The sequence below is a fragment of the Chanodichthys erythropterus genome, chromosome 7 (genome assembly GCF_024489055.1).
Source record: "Chanodichthys erythropterus isolate Z2021 chromosome 7, ASM2448905v1, whole genome shotgun sequence".
Taxonomy (NCBI): domain Eukaryota; kingdom Metazoa; phylum Chordata; class Actinopteri; order Cypriniformes; family Xenocyprididae; genus Chanodichthys; species Chanodichthys erythropterus.
The window spans coordinates 3,468,330-3,487,235 of NC_090227.1; the positions used below are offsets into that span (position 1 = coordinate 3,468,330).

The following is an 18,906-nucleotide window of genomic DNA, read 5'->3' on the forward strand; positions in this document are numbered from 1 at the left end:
ATGGAAGAGCTAGGAAGTCTTAGGGAGTTTTTTTGTTGTTGTTGTTGTCCGTCAGAGTGGATCTAAATGGATCTATCCATCAGAGCAGATCTAAATGGATCTTCCTCACACGACAGGACCGCTGTCTATAGCTACCTGTTGAGGCACTTCAAACTGATAAACAAAGTTTCAATCTCCCCTTTTGCCAATACACCTCAAACTGCGCCACACAGCCCTAATCCCCCTTCAGGAGATATCTTTTCTATGCAACGCAGTTCAAATTTCCCCTTTGGAAAGTGTCCTGACTGTAATTCAGAGATATCTTAACCATGCATGATTAACATTAACTTAGGCCCTGTTTCCACCTGGTGTTAAGATGCGTTTTGGTCGATCAGATCAAAAGTGGATGGCGCTAAATACAGGTGTAAACGGGGTGTAAAACGTTTTGAGCTCGTCCACTTTCAACCACTTCCAGAGGTAGTTGAAAACGCATTTGACCGGATTGCTTTCATAGTGGAAACGCTCATGTTGCCGAATGTGTTCTAACTGCCACAAAAGACCTCCTGCTCTCCGCCTATTGACCTAACGTGTAAACATTTTAGAGCACAGTTGCCAGATGGGATTTAAACTTTGTCGGCTGAAGACCCAAGCACAATATTTTCCTCACCAGTCCTGATTCCTGAAATCAGAGCAGAAACGAACACTGATGCTCTCTGTATGTTGTCTCCAAATGTTCATATGCAAATTGTGCAAGCTTATTTTGTCCATTAGATCGAAATATCTGAAAAAAACCCATACATTTACCTGCCCATTGACCCTCCCCTCGAAGAAATCAAGACAGAAGTGGTTGAAAGTGGACAAAAGAGATGAATTAAAATACCAGGTGTAAACGGGTACGTGTCTCCCTCATCCACTTGTGATCCAGTCGACCAAAACACATCTTGCTGATTGTGTTTTGACCATGCTGGATGATGATCATAACCAGGTTTACATGAAACAATGATGATCAACAAGCTTCACCGTCTCTAAAAGAAAGACCATGCTGGTGTAGCTTAACCATCATTACAGGAAAGATCATGCTGCTCAACCAACCAATCCAACTAAGCGTCATCTGCTACCCTAGCACTAATATGCATAAACCAGCCAATGCCAGCATGAGCATTCACATGAGATCACATTTTGGTCAAATAAGATGGTAATTTCTGACTGAGTGAGAGGTAAACGTGTCCACTGCTCCAGCGAATTTGATTTAATTTTACCCTTCAACTAGCAGCCGGTCTTCATCTGCCTCTCAAATAGCCAAATTGGTTTTACACAAAGCTTTTGATAATTAAGTTGACTTTGGTACACAAGTTTAAACTAGAGGGAGTGATTGCTTTTTAAAAACTGTCCAAATGATGTCAAGCGTAGAAGGACAAGAGCAACTACAATATAACCTCTTAAGTACTTTTAACTGTTAATAGCTTGTGAAGTGTGTGGCTTTTCCTGACTAGCAAAGTGCTGCTTGTTTGGTTAATTGCTTAATTTATGCCGACAGCCATTGGATTCCCATTCCTTCCTCCTACAGACTTTGAACATCATGAACATTATTCATATTCAGGTTGATCGGAAACAGTTGGTCCCCCTTTATGACATTTACATTGGATTTTCTTGGATTACAGCGCATGAAATCCTTGTGTGGAAATAGCAGGTGTAAGCATCACTTTGAAAAGTAGCCTAGACTCTAACATGATTCCCTAAACTCACTGGGTCGCAGAAAAGGGTAATTCAATGTTTTACTTCATTTTTCTATCACAGATGCAGCTCTGCTATGCCTTCTGGGATATTTCCAGTGCAAAGCATGACGTAAAGCCCAGTTGGCCTCTTTAAAAACAGTTGCTGGGCTTATCCTTAAAATTAAATATGTATTCCGCTGGAGATCACAGGTCTGTTTGCCTCTGACCTTCAGTGGCCGCTGCTCTGTGCCATTTTGGCACTGATAGTGGCCTTTAATTAGACCCCAATAGGCAACTGAGCCCTGATAAATCCATCCCACTCCCGGGTTTGTCATTATCAGGCTCCTGGGAGCCGGGCCCTGGCAGTGTAAACACTGGGAGAAGAGCTTTAAAAGTGGTCAAAGAGGAAGAGAGGGTGAATTGAAGCCGGGGTGGGGGTTGGGAGGTGAGAAGAGGTTCTGCGCTTGCGGGACCCGCGATTATGAGAAGAGAGACAGAGAGCGGCACTTAACGGCACATCAGCTGCAGTTTAACAGTCACGCCCGGAGCCGAGGGCCGACCCAATCCGAGGCGAGCCAGCCCCATCTAGCTCTTTATGCGGATCAATGGTGGGCCAGCGCTCAGAGGGCCATGAAGAATTTCAATGAAGTCCTGCGCTCTCTCCGTCTCTCTTTTTTATGGCATGTAATTTTTTTCGAGTTGCCGAGAGCCTGTGCTTTAGACAAAAGAGCACTTTAAAAGCAAGCTTCGGGCACAAGGGCGGAGGTGCATTGCTTTGACATGAATGACACTTTACAGAATAAAACTCTGCACAGCTGCTCCTTTTATCAGTCTTGCCTGCGTCAACAAGTAACGCTGCGTCCAATAAAGAAAATTGACACATCTACGACGACGTACTCCAAGCTAGCAGCTGCACGCATAAAAAAAAAGAGGCGAGTACAACAGCTCAACGCTACACATTTCAATATCAGCCTACTCAGCTATTCATGGAAGAGGCTTGTCTCATTCAGAGCTGTTTCAGTTTGGGAGAACATTGATTAAAACGAGAAATCGCAAACAATATGTTTAATAAATCAGCAGACAAAAGAGGCTGATTCGTATCGGTCCCCACATTCTTGGTGGAGGTCGTTTTGCTGCTGGTTCTAATTAAAGACATCAGTTCAATGCTGCCACAAACACACAAATAAAAGTCATGAATATGCATTGTGTGCATTGCTGGTGTGAACGTGAATACCCAGACAGAACCAGACAGGGAGACGGCCTGGACGTAAAGAGCCGTGCAGCATGCTGATTCTCATTTTGATGCATTGTTTTATTTACACTCTTGGCGAATCAGTAATCCAAACAGTAGCTTTCGGATTTGTGCTGCTCACTTCAAAGCCAACGTGCTGTGGGAGAGCAAAAAAGAAAAATCCATAGAAAGCAACACTCACAGAGCAATGTCAAATGTCCTTTTTGACTAAGATTTTTACAACATCAAAATTTCAGTAGATCATATGAATCTATGAATATATATATATACATATACACACACACATGTATATATTTAAGAAATATTTGCATGCATATACTGTACTTATTATAATATAATTTATATTATATATAAATATGAATATTTTATATACAGATATAACAAATTTCTCTTAAAAATATATATGTATGTCTGTGTATTTATATATACATTATGTAACACAAACTTTTGTTTTGGGTGCGATTAATCGTCACATTATTTTGGATGCAATTAATTGTGATTAATCATGATTAATTGTTTGCCCAGCATTACAAATAAATAAATAAATACATAAAACATTTAAATACATTTAAATACATTTAAATACATTTAAAGATTTAAAATAAAATAAAATAAAATAAAAAAATAAAATAAAATAATGTTTAAGTATTTGATTTAGTCTTGCATGATTAGACATAATGTAGTAATCAAAACAGACATATAGGGTGAATTCAGGTTTATTGGAGCATTTTTCCAGTTATCTCAATGGCAAAAAGTGTCTCAATCAACCTGAATTCACCCTACAAATACACATGTAAAGGCACTTAACAGTCAGAGATCATGTGGGGACCGAGTCAGTACTACTGACACATGAAAGGGTTGGTCTCAATAAATTTTTTGTTGCCCTTTATTTCAATAGTCCACTTTAGAGATTCTACTAACTACACAACTACAGGTCAACTAACTCTCATTAGTATTACTAGACTGTTAGGTTAGGGTTCGGGTTAGTAGAATAAGTTGACATGTACTTGCAAAGTTACTTATAGTTATAGAATGTCAGCTGGGAAGCATAAAAATAAAGTGTTGGCAGATATTAAGCAGACAGTGTACTAATACTCTAATGAATACCCTAATTGATGTGCAGATTAATCAAAATAAAATGTTACATTAAAGGGTTAGTTCACCCAAAAATGAAATTATGTCATTTATTACTTACCCTCATGCCGTTCCACACCCGTAAGACCTTCGTTAATCTTCGGAACACAAATTAAGATATTTTAGTTGAAATCTGATGGCTCAGTGAGGCCTCCATAGCCAGCAATGACACTTCCTCTCTCAAGATCCATTAATGTACTAAAAACATATTTAAATCAGTTCATGTGAGTACAGTGGTTTAATATTAATATTATGACTTATTTAGTGATGGCTGATTTCAAAACACTGCTTCATGAAGCATCGGAGCACAAATGAATCAGTGTACCGAATCTGCTGTTCGGAGTGCCAAAGTCACGCGATCTGAATCATGATTCGATACACTGATTCATGTGTGCTCCGAATCTTCCTGAAGCAGTGTTTTGAAATCGGCCATCACTAAATAAGTCGTTTTTTTTTTTTTTTTTTTTTGGTGCACCAAAAATATTCTTATTATTCAATAATATTAATATTGAACCACTGTACTCACATGAACTAATTAAAATGTGTTTACAGTAGTACATTAATGGATCTTGAGAGAGGAAATGTCATTGCTCCCTATGCAGGCCTCACAGAGCCATCGGATTTCAACTACAATATCTTAATTTGTGTTCCAAAGATGAACGAAGGTCTTACAGGTGTGGAACGGCATGAGGGTAAGTAATAAATGACAGAATTTTCATTTTTTGGGTGAACTAACCCTTTAAATCTTTTTTTTTTTTTTTTTTCGAATCTAAGTACTCACGTAACATACTTTTACCAGCCCTGCTTTCTACAAAATATATCCAAATTTTGGTTCCCAGAGACAAAGCGAATGGAAGAAAATAACAGCCATGTATGTAATTAACACATTCTCTCTCAATCATTTGCTCTGTTTGAGCCGACAGGCAGATACTCACTTGTTCCCTCGAACCATTAATCACTGCGTCACGTCTCCATTCACGGCCCTTTCCCCCTTCCATCGATCCGACATAAAGACTAATCCTTTCCTGTCCTGATGGATTCATTAACTCTAATGGGGCTATTTTATATTGTTTGCTTTGGTTGACGTGGGTTGTCTTAGGGATTCATTGTGATCAATGATAGAATTATTTCATTTTTCTTTCTGACATCCTCTGTTGTGCTTTTCTTGAGTGAACCATGCATGATTTATATAATGATATATTAATCTAAAAGGTGTCCAGATGAGAGATGAAATGTGGATCATACTGAACATACTGATAGAATGCACATATTTGGGTTAATAAAAAACTGCATTTGTATGGACCAAGCTCAGATAATGATACAGGTGGGTGGATGTAATCTCTAGATCACAGTTAATCATTGTTTGTTATTTGACTGGCGTCAGCTTGCACAAAGACTAGCTAAGATAGCTCCTTCACTTTATTACAGGATCGCTGTAGGAAGCAAATCCCTGCTGATTTCAAACTCATACATTCAAAGCCTACTAGTTCCATCAAGAGTTTGTGTGTGTCCCACTCAGCAAACAAACAAACAAATAAATAATTTGCACATTATAATATTACGTGTGTAAAATAAGCATTCTCTTGAGCATGCCCAAGTCAAAGCAATGCATTGTGGTTGAGTCCATGTTGATAAGTAGCTTTTGCAAATTCCTGTGTATTCATAGTGTTTGATAAATCAGTAATGTCTTCAGAAGCCAATGCACATATTCTGCATTCATCTGAGAAATAAGTCCTCAAGATTTGCAGCTAGGCATTAAGTGGCAATAGATGCCGCCTGCAACAAACCCATTAATCTCTCATCAGGAATAAACACAGTATCGAACTAAGTCAATGGCCATTAAAATGACTCGGTCTGCTTCCCTTGCTTTGACTGGCAGCCACCATAAACAGTGTTTGATTTGGCTATGTTCACATTACAGGCCATAAATTGTAACCTGACAGTTGTCAAGGTTGACTCAACTGAGTTTTCAGTATGGTTTAATTTGAGTATCAACTTCAGATTTCTCAGACTGCCACAAATGAGACAACTGTAAAATACAGGAAAAGTTCAATTAGTGTGCACAGGATAACTATTATTTTGAATTTCAAATGAAATTGATGATAAATGTTTTAGTTCATATTGAAACTCTGATTGCAGACTTTTGGGATCACTGATCTTCTGAAACTCAAGTAAACCACTCAAGTTGAGATCACTTTTATGAAAAGCATGAGATTTAAATGAAAGTCTCTGTTTGCTTGCCATTTAATCTCCATGACATCTAGAATAAACAACTGAGATATTAAAGAGATAAAAAAGTGATTTTTTATATGCAAGCTGCATGGATCGGATAAGTGAACAAATTGTGCCTTCTCAAACAGAAAACAAATGAGGTCAAACATAGGTAAATAACTGGCCACTTATATCATGTAGTGTCAATATAGACTGTTCCTTTTACATAACAGCTTTCCTTCTGAATTATTTAAATATCACCATATTTGTAAGAAAGACCTTCAAAACAACTTTCCAAAGTAGTCCACCAACTGATGTGGGCACAGTCTGTTTTTGATGGCTTATTAAATGTTTGTTTTTTGGGTTATCCTGCCCGTTTTCTGTCTCCCACTCACTTAGAGAAATTAAAAGCTGTATGTGGGCAGATAAAACACATTGCACCATAATCGTCTGCTGCTCTCTCCTCAATAGGGGAAATGAGAGACACTTCATGGTCTATTAAAAGTGAATGGGATCCAATGAGGCAACAGGCAATAATTGGCATTTTCTGGCACAGTGATTTCAACAGGCAGGCTCAAGGACTTAAAAGCCATTAGTCCAGTCCAGTCTATTTTTCACTCCTTTCTGCAATATGTTAAAGCACATCCCTCTTTCAAGCCTCATTGCGGTAGATTACAGTGATGGCTGCAGTAATAGCCCCATGGTAGAGATTAGGAACAGGTTGGACTTCGTACCACACAGCACTCCAAAAGATATAGGTGATATCGGGATGCCCTTTCAGTTTGACAATTGGTGATACATCTCTAAACAAGTGGAGTCAGTTATATAAACCCAATCAAACACAAAAACACATGCCGTTTTTAATCCTTTCAGTTCGAAACACGGAGCCAACAACACTTTAAATAGAAAACGGACTTGCTCGCTTCGAGTGCCCCGAGAGCATGAGGGTGCGTGACGATTATGTCACAAAGAATTCTCTGGAGCGAACATGAATCATATCGATGGATGCTGTAAAAAATCAATATTCTGCCACAGGTCATTCACTGGCAAAGATTCAAATGGCTGCTCTGTGGAGACTGGAAGCAGGCACTGGAAGCGTTCACTTCTGAAGGTGTAAATTTAGCCACATAAAAAGCAATATTGAATTAAATTGAGGAAAAAATGCACAGCGCTCTGTTCTGTAGAGAATACGCTGAGATCAGCTTCTGATGCTATTAAATCCGTATCACCCATCAGCCATCAATTACCGTCTTGACTTGGAAAGAGAGACTGCACTAACAGCAATGACAGCACTTTTTAGGGGTCTCAATGGAAATTGCAGATCTCTCATAATTAGAAGTATTTTGCCTCCTGAGAGACATTAAAGACATTCATATGGAGAGGTTGTGAAATGTACCGTCAAGTATGACACAATCAAACGTCTCCTCCCGAATTTACATTCCCTATAGTGACAAACCAAGCTTCTGCATTCGCTCCTTATGCAAATTCCCGGGTAATAGTCTGCTGATGCGTTTTAAAGGCCCTCGGATCTGCTTGCCGTTGTAAAACAGTCAGTTTTCCCTGAAATACATCCCGCTGAGTGTATTATTAAACCGCAAATCACCGTTCCTCTGCATCAGTAGAACACATCTCAATCTTCTTTGCTCTGTGTGCTGCTTACTAAGTACTACACCTACAGCAGCACGCCCGAGGACCAGCTGAACATATTATAGCCAAACCAGCAGATTGCCTCACCTCAATCAACAATCGTCTCACCTCAATCATCAGCACGGCTCACTTCAGCCGGCACACGCCAACCAGCACAAAATCGCACCCCAACCCTCAGAAAGTCTCACCCTAACTGGCAGAAAGTCTCACCCCAACCATTAGAAAGCCTCACACATCTGCTCATCTTCCGTTTATTTTAGAAAGGTCATAGATGTGCTCTTGCGAAGGTTCTTGTCTCACATTGAGTTGTTGTTTTTTTTATTGTCCTGAGGGACACAAGTCGTCAATCTTTTCACTTTACAAAAGAAGGGGGGGGGGGGGGGGGGTGGTTTGGACTTGAACATAAGAAGTAGGCTACAAGACATGACTATTTTCATTGTTTTCCACACATCCATGAAAGCAAATGAAATCTCATGTATTGCAGATACAAATAATATAAAATAAATTCAACTGATGTCCTTTGATATCGCAGAGGTTGCTAACAAACAGCAACTGTTGCATCAGCCACTAACACTTACTCCCTGTGGCATTCGAGGACTACCTTGCACTGTCATGAAGTGACTAAAAAAACTCTTTCAGTTCTTGGTTAGTACTCTGAAACTGACAAACTATAATTTCCCCAGATTTTATCTACCTAGAAACATTTTAAAAAACACACAAAGGACATTCTTAAAGGGACCCCCTGGTATTAAGACTTATATGGCCTAATATAATGTAAATGATGTCATCACAACTTCCCATTCTTTTCTCCTCTTATCGCTAGTAAAGACTTAGATCACTTCTCTTGTGGCCCATCGACTGAAAATTGGCATCGTATATTATATTCCGAGTTGTGTCGCAGTAAAAATAGCATGGTAGTGTCAGTAGTGCAAGCATTTGACGTCATCGACGTAGAATGCACTGTGCACCTAAACAAAATGGCATCCCCCATTGTCTAAATATGTCATGGATTTTTTAAATAACTTAAATATTTCATGGGTTTTCTACTACACATTTCAGTAGGAGACATCATTTACGTTATACGAAGCCATACAGGTCTTAATACCCGATGTTCCCTTTAAAGCAGTCACTGATGGTCTCAGGGCATTAACCAGTCAACTTCCCTGTTTTCCAGGTTATCCTCGCTACGCTGTGGTTGGGGATCACGCAACTGGCGAGCACCACTTGCGAATCCAGAGGGTGGAGCTGATGGATGATGCTGTGTTCGAGTGCCAGGCCATCCAGGCCGCCATGAGGTCCCGTCCCGCTCGACTTACTGTCCTAGGTTAGTCACAACTGTGGGTATACGTGGAGACTGATGAAGAAGTCCTGCCCATAGCTTATTTGCATACTTTTATCAAGAGCTATTTTTTTTTTGCATTGTCAAATGTCCCTTTCTTAACATTCAAAGCTTTTTGTAATTTATTTAATAAAACACAAATTAATCAAAATATGCATCTAGACTAATTACAATGATTTCAAACTATCCGTGAGCATGAGATCAGCGAAGAATAATGTACAGTTTTAAAAATAGATTTTTCACTGACCAAACTCCCCTGCAGTACCATAAGTTCTCACTTTTAATTTCCTGCTGCAAATCCCACTGTCTTCATTATTAAACCAGAGAGGTCATTGAATCTTAATTAAGTTTTATTGGGTTATTATTCAGCGTTGCTGTTTCTGCGATATTGGGCAGCAACAGTGTTATCTGTGCTGAGGTTGTAATCAACCACCTGGTAGGTTTATCTGCACTAAAAAAAAGACCACCCACACCCGCCTAGTTATAGCTCTTCCCCGCACCAGTGGGCAAAACTGCAGGTTACTGGGAGAGCACTGAGTGAGGTCGGGATTGGGCTGGTGTTATGGAAGAGGTGGGGAAAGCCATGGAGCACATGTGCTCGCCAGCCGGAATGTGATTTGCTTTATTGATCTCCACTAATGAAAAGTTAAAATAATGACCTGCATGGGAGGATGTAGTGAGGGAAATTAGAGGAAGAAAGAAGACAAATTACGGTGGTCTGCGGTTTCTCTCTGCTGCTCTCCTTTACAAATGACTTATTTGCTTATTACAAGTACTTAGCATAGACAAAATAGTCACCTAAATCCCACTAACACCAGTATCACAACCACCTTATGACCAGAACATCTTTCACCAATGTCAACCTGCAAATATGTTTGTTTGATTGTTGAATTGACTGGAGGAAATGAATCGAAAGCGATGATGCACGGGATGTTTTGTTTATCGTGATTCTCTCCTGCTGTGGTCATTATTAATTGGGCCTTAATTAGTACTGCTTTAGAACTGCCTCAATGGGCACTGATAACGCTAATTATCCGCCACAAACTCAAAACCAAGAACCTCAAGTTCATCCCAGTCTAGTTTAATTTCCTGTCAAGTTGGTCACCATGGGGCTAGTGGCTTTGTGACTATTCGATAGTTAATTTCAAGGGGCTAAACAAGGATCATAGTATGCTCTATCATAATTTCCTTAATCTTATGAGATAAAAAGAGTTCATTGTATTATGAAAACATACAGTAACTTCCAGAACTCAAAACATCCTCCCCAATAATAAAGACTAACAAGCTAAGCTGGAAAAACTAATTCCGAAAAGACATTTAGAAGTCAGTGAAAGGAATATATTTGAACACATGACCACCAATATTTAGTCATCAGTAACACCTATAATAAGCCTCAAGGTTTCAGGAATAAAAAAATAAAAAATAGGTGACCAGATTCTCTAACCTGTGCTTGTAATATATGCAAGCTCTGTAGCAGAGTGATCTCTGGGCTGTCTTTTACAATGTCAAGAAGCCTGGTTTGTGCAGCGGTGATGACAGGAATGGGAGTGTGACTCCCGGTTTTCCCCAGTATTTCTTACCTGACAGCTGAAGTGGTCCCTCAGCCCCTCGCTTCATGACTCAGCCTTCCCTCGCATACCGGCTGAAGGCTGAGGTTAGGGCAGGTGTACTCTCTACAGACTTCCGCATATAGCCTGGATCAACCAATCCCGCAAGAAAGCTTTGATATCTGATCAAGCGTTTGAAAGTGGAGAAAACTGAATCCCAACTGTGAATTATCCTGAATATAAAATTTCTCAACCACGTATGGTTGCTTGCTTGAAAAACTTGGGGAAAGCTTGTGGGGAAGGGGTCATCAAAGAGAAACCTGTATCATCATGTCCGTCGTGACACGAAACGGTAAAATCTGCTCACTATAGCCATGCCCTTGAATTTTGAACTCTACTTTTGCAGAACTCTGGGATTTTGTGGGTTGACCTCAAGAGGTCACTTATTCAGAATTAGTTATGAAGAAAAAGGAATTCTTTTAGCAGTTGCTACCTTGCCCTGTGGGCTAATTATATACACTCTAAAATATCACCATCCTTGTCTTCTCACGGGTCCCCTCAACATTAATCTCAGCCCAGGTGAAAAAGGACAGCAGAGTAATGGAGGGACAGAGCTTGTCAAAAAGATTTTGAATGCATTTTCTTCTCCCTGCATGGGGGCTCAGAACTTCTAGCTTTGAGTGTTTTGCAAAGTCTTTATCGTTTTCTACAAATCTCTTAAACATTTGTACTTCTGGCAATTTACTTTTTAACCCCAACTTTCCATCACCACCCTTTAACTCAGTTTTGCTCTTTCTAATTGTCTTGTTAATGATTCTCATTGCTCTTCCCTACAAGAAAAAGTAAGTTTGCCAGATGATCTTATATTCTGTTATCTTATAAATTCTGAAATTGCCCATTAGAAAATATTTGCTTTTCAAGGGATTAAATCTTTGGAAGATGCAAGGGCTAAATCTACCCCACTCATTTCTCCTTCCCTTCTGCACAAATTAATAATTATGATTTCATAACTAATGGAAGATCAAGTGTCCTTGCGGGAAAAATAAATAGGTGCAGACACTTGGAATCTGTATTACTTTGCATTTGGAAGTCTCAAAGTCTTAGCCTATGATTTGATAAACAGCTTCGAGGCATTGAGATTATTAACTTTTAATTGCAAATCACAATATGCAACCGCTCAACATCTTTTCAAAAACGTCCTGCTTATAGTCTTATGAAGATAAACAAAGGTCATCAATTCAAATCCAGATTTCATTTCCAAGTGCAATGCCCTGAACACCACCGAACTTCATTTAATCTCTTTTTCCACAAGAGATGATGCTTTTAAATTGACTAAATATGAATCAAATGCAAACAAACATGCCAAACCTAGAAGTACAATGTTTCATCTCTTATGAGATCAACAAACCATTCTTATAAACTTTGAGTTGGAAACGTTGACCTGAATTGCAAGTAAAATAACTTAAGAAACAAATTAACAACAATAAAGTTATTGAAAGCCAATGCAACTTTTTTGTTCTTTGAACCAACAGTTGTTGGCAAACATTCAGAGCTTTCCAAATCCCATAAAACCAGTCTGTGTTTGTGCGCATGTTTGTTGAAAGATGATTCTTACTAAATCAAATATTATAGACAAAATTGATTAAATAGCTGGTTTATGTACCATTGTGTTTGAACTACTGCACATGTAACTGTGTACAAAATTCAAGCAGATGTTATTTAAACGGACGATTAGCTTTGCTGGGAGTTCCACCCTGCTGGGCTGTGACCTCAGACACATCTGCAAACATACTCCTGTGACCTGAATGACAGACGAGACTCTGTACAGATGTTCTGTTACTTACAAACGTCAAACTGTCAACGTTTCTGTGATGTAATTCACATTGACATGTTGAGTAAGAGACACTTTTGAAGGAAATTATTTTATTATTTGGATATTTTTGGTAGCCAGTGTCAGGATATGTGATAACAATGATTACAAAACAAAGACAAAAATTATTTAAAGAATAATAATTAGAAAAAAAAAAAAATAATTATTGAACAGAAGTAGTTGAACATAAATAAATAATGTAGTTTAACAATGTTTTATTATTACATTGTAGGAGACAAATTATTTAAACTAAACTGTTTTGCTGCTGCTATTATTATTTGACAAAATATTTATCTGCCAATTCAAAGTGCAGCCAACATACAGAAACATGCAATCAATCAATCAATCAATCAATCAATCAACATAATTTATCGACTCTTCGTTATTTAGGCATTGAACAAATTAAAGTACCTAGAAGGGGTGGTGATATTGATAAAATCTTACTACAGAGGGAAACTTTTTATATTTATACATTGAATACTCTTTCTCCAAAAGGTTTAAATTTGGATTTTGATTTGAAACCTTTTTGTGAATTTGGGAATGTTTTTTTTTTATTATTATTATTAATTTGATTGTATTTGTTACTAGTGTTGATTTAATCATTGGGTGATGAATATGATGATTTGTAACAGGTGTGATTGATCATGTTGATGAAATGAATTGTATCAGGTGTCATTGACTATGTTGAGAAAATGCAAAGTAATTGCCATAATCTACTGTTATCTACTGTTTGCCTGACCTGACGAAGACCTCTTTGGTCAAAACGTTGTCTTTTTATTAAATTCTGAGAGCAGCAATGGCAGTGTGCAGTTCTTTTTTGGTTTATCTTGATAGTTACAAGACATGACATTTTAAGTTCAGAAAAAAATATTGAAAAATATTATAAAGGTTATTTTATTTATTTATTTATTTATTTATTTTTACCAAATGAAACCATGGATACAAATGTTAAAAGGAAATTTAAAACACTTGATTTTTTAAAGACATTTCCTTTTCATTATCATATACACTCTTATACCGTACATCACTTATCCGTTTGCTTTTTTTGGTGTCGTCTGCCTTGTTGTGAAGTTCACTTCTTTCTAGTGACCGAACAACTAGTTACTAGCATTGTAGGAACCACAATAGCCAATTTCAAAGTCTTATGGTGGTATTTTTTTTTTATTATTATTTCTTTTCAGCAAGAGTCTTTTTACTGCCTCATTGTCATCTCCACACCATCATAAACACTTCACCAACTTCCAACCACCACCTTTTCACAATCTGACCCCACCACACCTCTTCAACTTGAGGTACCCAACCGTGTCTCATAACTTCCTCTCTTTTCCAACCTACTGCTATAGTCAGAGGCCATGACAATGCTCTCAGAAAACAAAACGAGTCTGCTTGTAGCGGTCACGCCAAAACCCAGCCCACGTTCACCGCCAGTGCCCCAGCACCTCTATTTCCTGCACACTTTGATGCTTATTCAAAGGTAAATCTTATTTTCTTTCCATCACCTTTTGTTTCCCAACCGCTGACTCCACTCTGCTTTAACTCTGGCAATCTGGCCAGGCATCACTCATGCATCGAGCTGTTGAAACCTTACCCGTAAAGACTCTGCCAAATGGAGAGAAGCGAAAGAAATGGAGAGAGCAAGAGATGGAGAATATGGATCAGCGCTGAATTCTGCCTCCCGCAAAGCAACACATTAGTGACAGCGCTGTGAAGGGAGCTTTGATTTGGGCCAGTGAGCCACGTATGTCACTTGTCTCCATTTCTGGCATGTTTTCGATTACACTTCCTCTTCTTTCTTGTTTCGTTGCTGATCTATCTATCACAGCCCGTAGCAGCCGCATGAGCAGGTGACGGCAGCCGCTGCTGAAACAGACGGGCTTCATTGTTGTGCCAGACACGTCAGTGGAGGCAAAACACCACCTCACCCATTCGGTTCCCAACAGATTGCTTTCCCCCTGTCCCAGAAGCTGGATTACAGGCCATATCACCTCACTCTTCCACAATCTTGTTTTTGATGTCAATAACTCAACCTGCCATAGAAGCCACTGCCATAGAAGCCCACTGTAAATGAAGTGAAATTTCCTCCTCTGCAATTACTACAGCATCAAACCCACTCTGGAGAATAAAAGAGATTTCTCTCCCTCTCTCTCATGTTCTTCCTTTTAGCTCTTGGAACTGAAACATCACCCATTCAGTTGATTTAAAAAGCTTGTTGCTGAAATCCAAGGTCCCCAGTTGATTGAGCCAATGTTTCAGTCCATTTGGTTAATTGCAAATCCATTTGCCTGCATGTTATTTATTGTTTTCTTCAGATGCATTCTACAAGTTAAGAATCTTGTCACTTTGAGCCAGGTCTTGTTTCTGGCTACAGATTTTTTTTTTTTTTTTTTTTTTTTGTATAATGGTTTTTGAAAAAACGCTAGACTAGACCTAAAATATTGTACAAACACTTTCACAGTGAAATTGCTCCTCTGTTCAGTGATCATTTTTGCTTTTTAATAAACTCCACTCTCAGTTTGCATGTCATGACATTGTGAAACAACAATATTCGCACAGTCTGTGTGTTATGTCCAACCAATAAATCAGTGCACAATGAAGGGATAGTTTGCTCCAAAATTTATTTTTTGTCATCATTAACTCATGCCCACATTGTTCCAAGATTTTCTTTCATCCATGCAGCAAAAAAAAAAGAAAAAAAAGAAGATGTGCTGGTGTTTTCTTTCCAATACAATGACAGTAAATTAAAGCAAAAAAGCTGTTAGCTTCAGAAATGGCACAAAGCACAATAAAACATAACAGTGATTTCTACAAGATTTCTCAAGCCATATAATAGCTTAACATTTAGGCTGAAAATCTCTTCCAATGTAACTTAGTTGAATATGACACAACGCATATGATGTGGCAAGATTTACATCAACGATTTGACCTAATATGTGTTCGTGTCTCATAAAAAGTTATAACGTGGCTTCAAAAGACATAGAACATTTGTTGTATTTACTAGTTTCAGTGTGCTTTCATGCTGCTTTTTTTGGAGCTTGACAGCATCTGTCTTCAGTCATCTAGGAAAATCTAAAATTATTTGTGTTTCAAGGAAAGAAATGATGGTGAGTAAATGACAGAATTCATTCAAACTGTAAAAGAGAGATCGCTAGCAGGCAATATATCAGGATAGAAAGACAGAATTATGGATTAAGGCTTTCCCAGCCAAGTGGAGGGTGGAAGAATTGCAGCCCACTGGCCAGTAATTAAAAAGGAGTGATCAATCCGAGCTGCTGACCGACTCATGAGAAATCTATTGAGTGACTGCGGTAAAGCGCTAATTTGAAGCCATTAGGGGATGCAGAGTTTGCAAACAGGCCGGTAATGATGATGGCTTGCATGGCTACAGGGTTGCCCTTTGTACTGCTGTCAGACTAAGAGTGTCTGGGAGAGCTGAAATTAGATAGGGAATGTCTGACAAAAACCTCAGCACCACAGCCCGAAATAACAGCTCCTTCCTTTAATGATCAGTGCCATTTGTAGTGCATGGGAACAGCCATCAGTAGTGACAGGCCTATGGCAGACGAATGGTGTACGGCTCTGGGGTGATGAGGTCTGCAAAGAGAAATGCAGAACCTGATTTCACCAAGTACAACATGTTCCTGGATCAACATCTTTGTTGTTCCTGTAACAACATTCTAATCAATCAATCAATCAATCAATCAATCAATCAATCAATCAATCAATCAATCAGTTTTGAGGGGCAAGTGTACAGTTTATGCCAAGTTTAGGCTTACAACCAGGGTTAGGTGCTTCTTCGTCAGTGTTATTCACCTATCATTTCCCTCTGATTTTACTTATGGGTAGGGTTAGTTTTAGGGGTAGGGATATGGTTAGGACTACATTTTCAGACAGGAATGTTGTTCCAGGATCAACAAAATATGACCCAGGAATGCCTCTTAACTGAAGTGAAGCTGCGATTTAGCTGATATGTTTTTAAAAAAGTGTGTCTCCATCTTTGCCTTGCTCTGCTATGATCATCCACACTGAGAAAGTTACTAATAAAAAGTCATTTAATCTGAATGCCTTTAAACACATTAAAATAAAATATCTGCCCCACCAAGGACATCTAACTCAGAAATATAATTCAGTCTGTCGCATTTAAAATGGACCCTCATGGGAAAGCTAATAAATACCCACAATAACCATCTTCGCAGGTCAAGAAAGAGTCAAGACTGCCTGTAAAAAGCCTGAAGTGAAGCAATCCTACTGTGCATTTTTATCTATTGAGAGATCTATACTTGAGCCTGCGACAGAAAAATCAGACCTCCAACCGGCAAACAAAAACTGGTTTCCTTGACATAAATATATCTGCTAGATCTTAGGTTTGCAAAATTGCAAAAGTAAATGTATTTTATTTAATTTTCATTATGACTAGAGTCTCACCTTTGCAATTACTGCTTTCATAGGCAAGAAATCAATTACATATAAGGTTAAAGAAAAGATGAATCTGTTATCAATCCTCATTCTATTATTTGTATTTTTAGTTTGAGGGAGGAGATGAGGAAGATGTGGTTGGTCTGAATGTAGGCACAAATAAGTATAGCAATATACAGCTTTCCATTTCACAATTACGTATGTGAATTCTGGGATACTGCATTAAAAAAAAATGCTGGATGGAAATATGCAAATCAAATTTCCAAAATGCACATACATGCTCACTTGATTATGCAGTCACTTATTTAAAACATGAACATAAAATACAGTGGAAACTCTGTATAAATCCCTAAATACATATCAAAAAAGTCATATGACTGACGGAATAATTTGCCCAAACATGTTTATCTCATCAGTCTTAAATGCCAGAGACTGTCACAAAACATCAAATAATTTATTGTATTTAATAAGAGCCACTGTGGCTTCCCCAGTCGATACAACTTCATTTCTGTTTTGCACCAATTTTCCCATAAGGGACCAATTTGTTTTCTTTAGCACATGGAATGGAAACAGTTTTGTAGTTATATTTCCATTTTTTTTTTTTTTTTTTTTTTTTTTTATTAAATTACACTCGTAACTTGGATAGAAACCTAGCTTCTATGGCTCAGTGGTGCCAGACCTAGAATCCCAAACCTACAACACATCCCACCCATCAACTGTATCAGAGAACTGAGGCTCGCTCAGAAACCGACTGTCACTTAAAAGTGTCAGTTGATGTTTCAGAGTTGTACCTTACCCAGGATCGCACATGGAGTCACGTCGTACAACCTGACCATCAACGATTATACAAAACATCAAGAAACTGCACAGCGTACACGGGGCTTTGTCGTCCTCCCCGAAGTTTTCTCCAGTTCCAGATCTTTAAAATTTCATCTGTGGGAATAATTTATATTGTTTGTGTGCACAGCTGAACGTACTCATTGAATACTTTTAATAGTGTAAGCAAAGATTGAACAGCTTTCTTTTTTCAGCCTAATTAAAGACCTCAGCGTCGTACAATTCTGAACAACCCCTTGACTGTAATTATCTTTCTCTTTGCCGTGACCTCCTCTTATTGTGTCCTTTTCTCTTTCTTTCTCTCTCTGTACTTCTCTCTGCCAGCTGCTTACTAACTTTGATTTTCTCTTGCCCCAGATCTGTTCAGTAATGAGCATGCAGTGCGATCAATAATTCACTGGAGTTTGAATAAAACCCAGGATGATCAGGTTTGGGTGTGTGTTAAACAGAGAGAGTAATCAGTGCCATTCATGAAGTTGTTTTCTGCTGGTCTTCACGGTCCTCTCCTGGCTGCTCTTAGATTGCCTCTACGCCCCCTCAGTCCTCACTTGCTATTTCGCTTCCATGCCGCTATTACATACGCTCCACGTACACACTCGCCTGCTTCTCGCTCAAATCGCACCTGCTCTCTTTAAATGCAGATAAAATTAAACCACTCTACTGTGATCAAACCTTGATGCTCGGCCTACACCGTTTAGTTCAGAATACTGTAAGATTTTAGAAAATTGTTTTCCAGCTGCAGCTTTTCTCTAAATTAAACTACCCAGGCTTGTGAAAAAACACGTGCCTGTGGTGATATTTTTGCAAAAAAAGATATGACATTGCTTCTAGCATGTTTTGTGACAGTCAAAAGTCCAGTGAGTGGCACTAAAGTGTGCTCAAATTTCTCAGGAATAGATAAACGTGACTGTGCCAACATTTGGTTCAGACACAACACGTTTCTCTGCAGTTTGGAAATGAAA

General features: G+C 38.6%; 1 protein-coding gene across 1 annotated transcript in view; it reads left to right on the forward strand.

Moving 5' to 3' along the window:
• kirrel3b (kirre like nephrin family adhesion molecule 3b) overlaps positions 1 to 18,906 on the forward strand; it is a 359,059-nt gene that overhangs the window by 273,070 nt on the left and 67,083 nt on the right. The window contains exon 5 of the mRNA XM_067390740.1: positions 9,113 to 9,262. Within this exon, the coding sequence (XP_067246841.1) occupies positions 9,113 to 9,262 (150 nt within the window). The remainder of the gene's footprint in view (positions 1 to 9,112; positions 9,263 to 18,906) is intronic.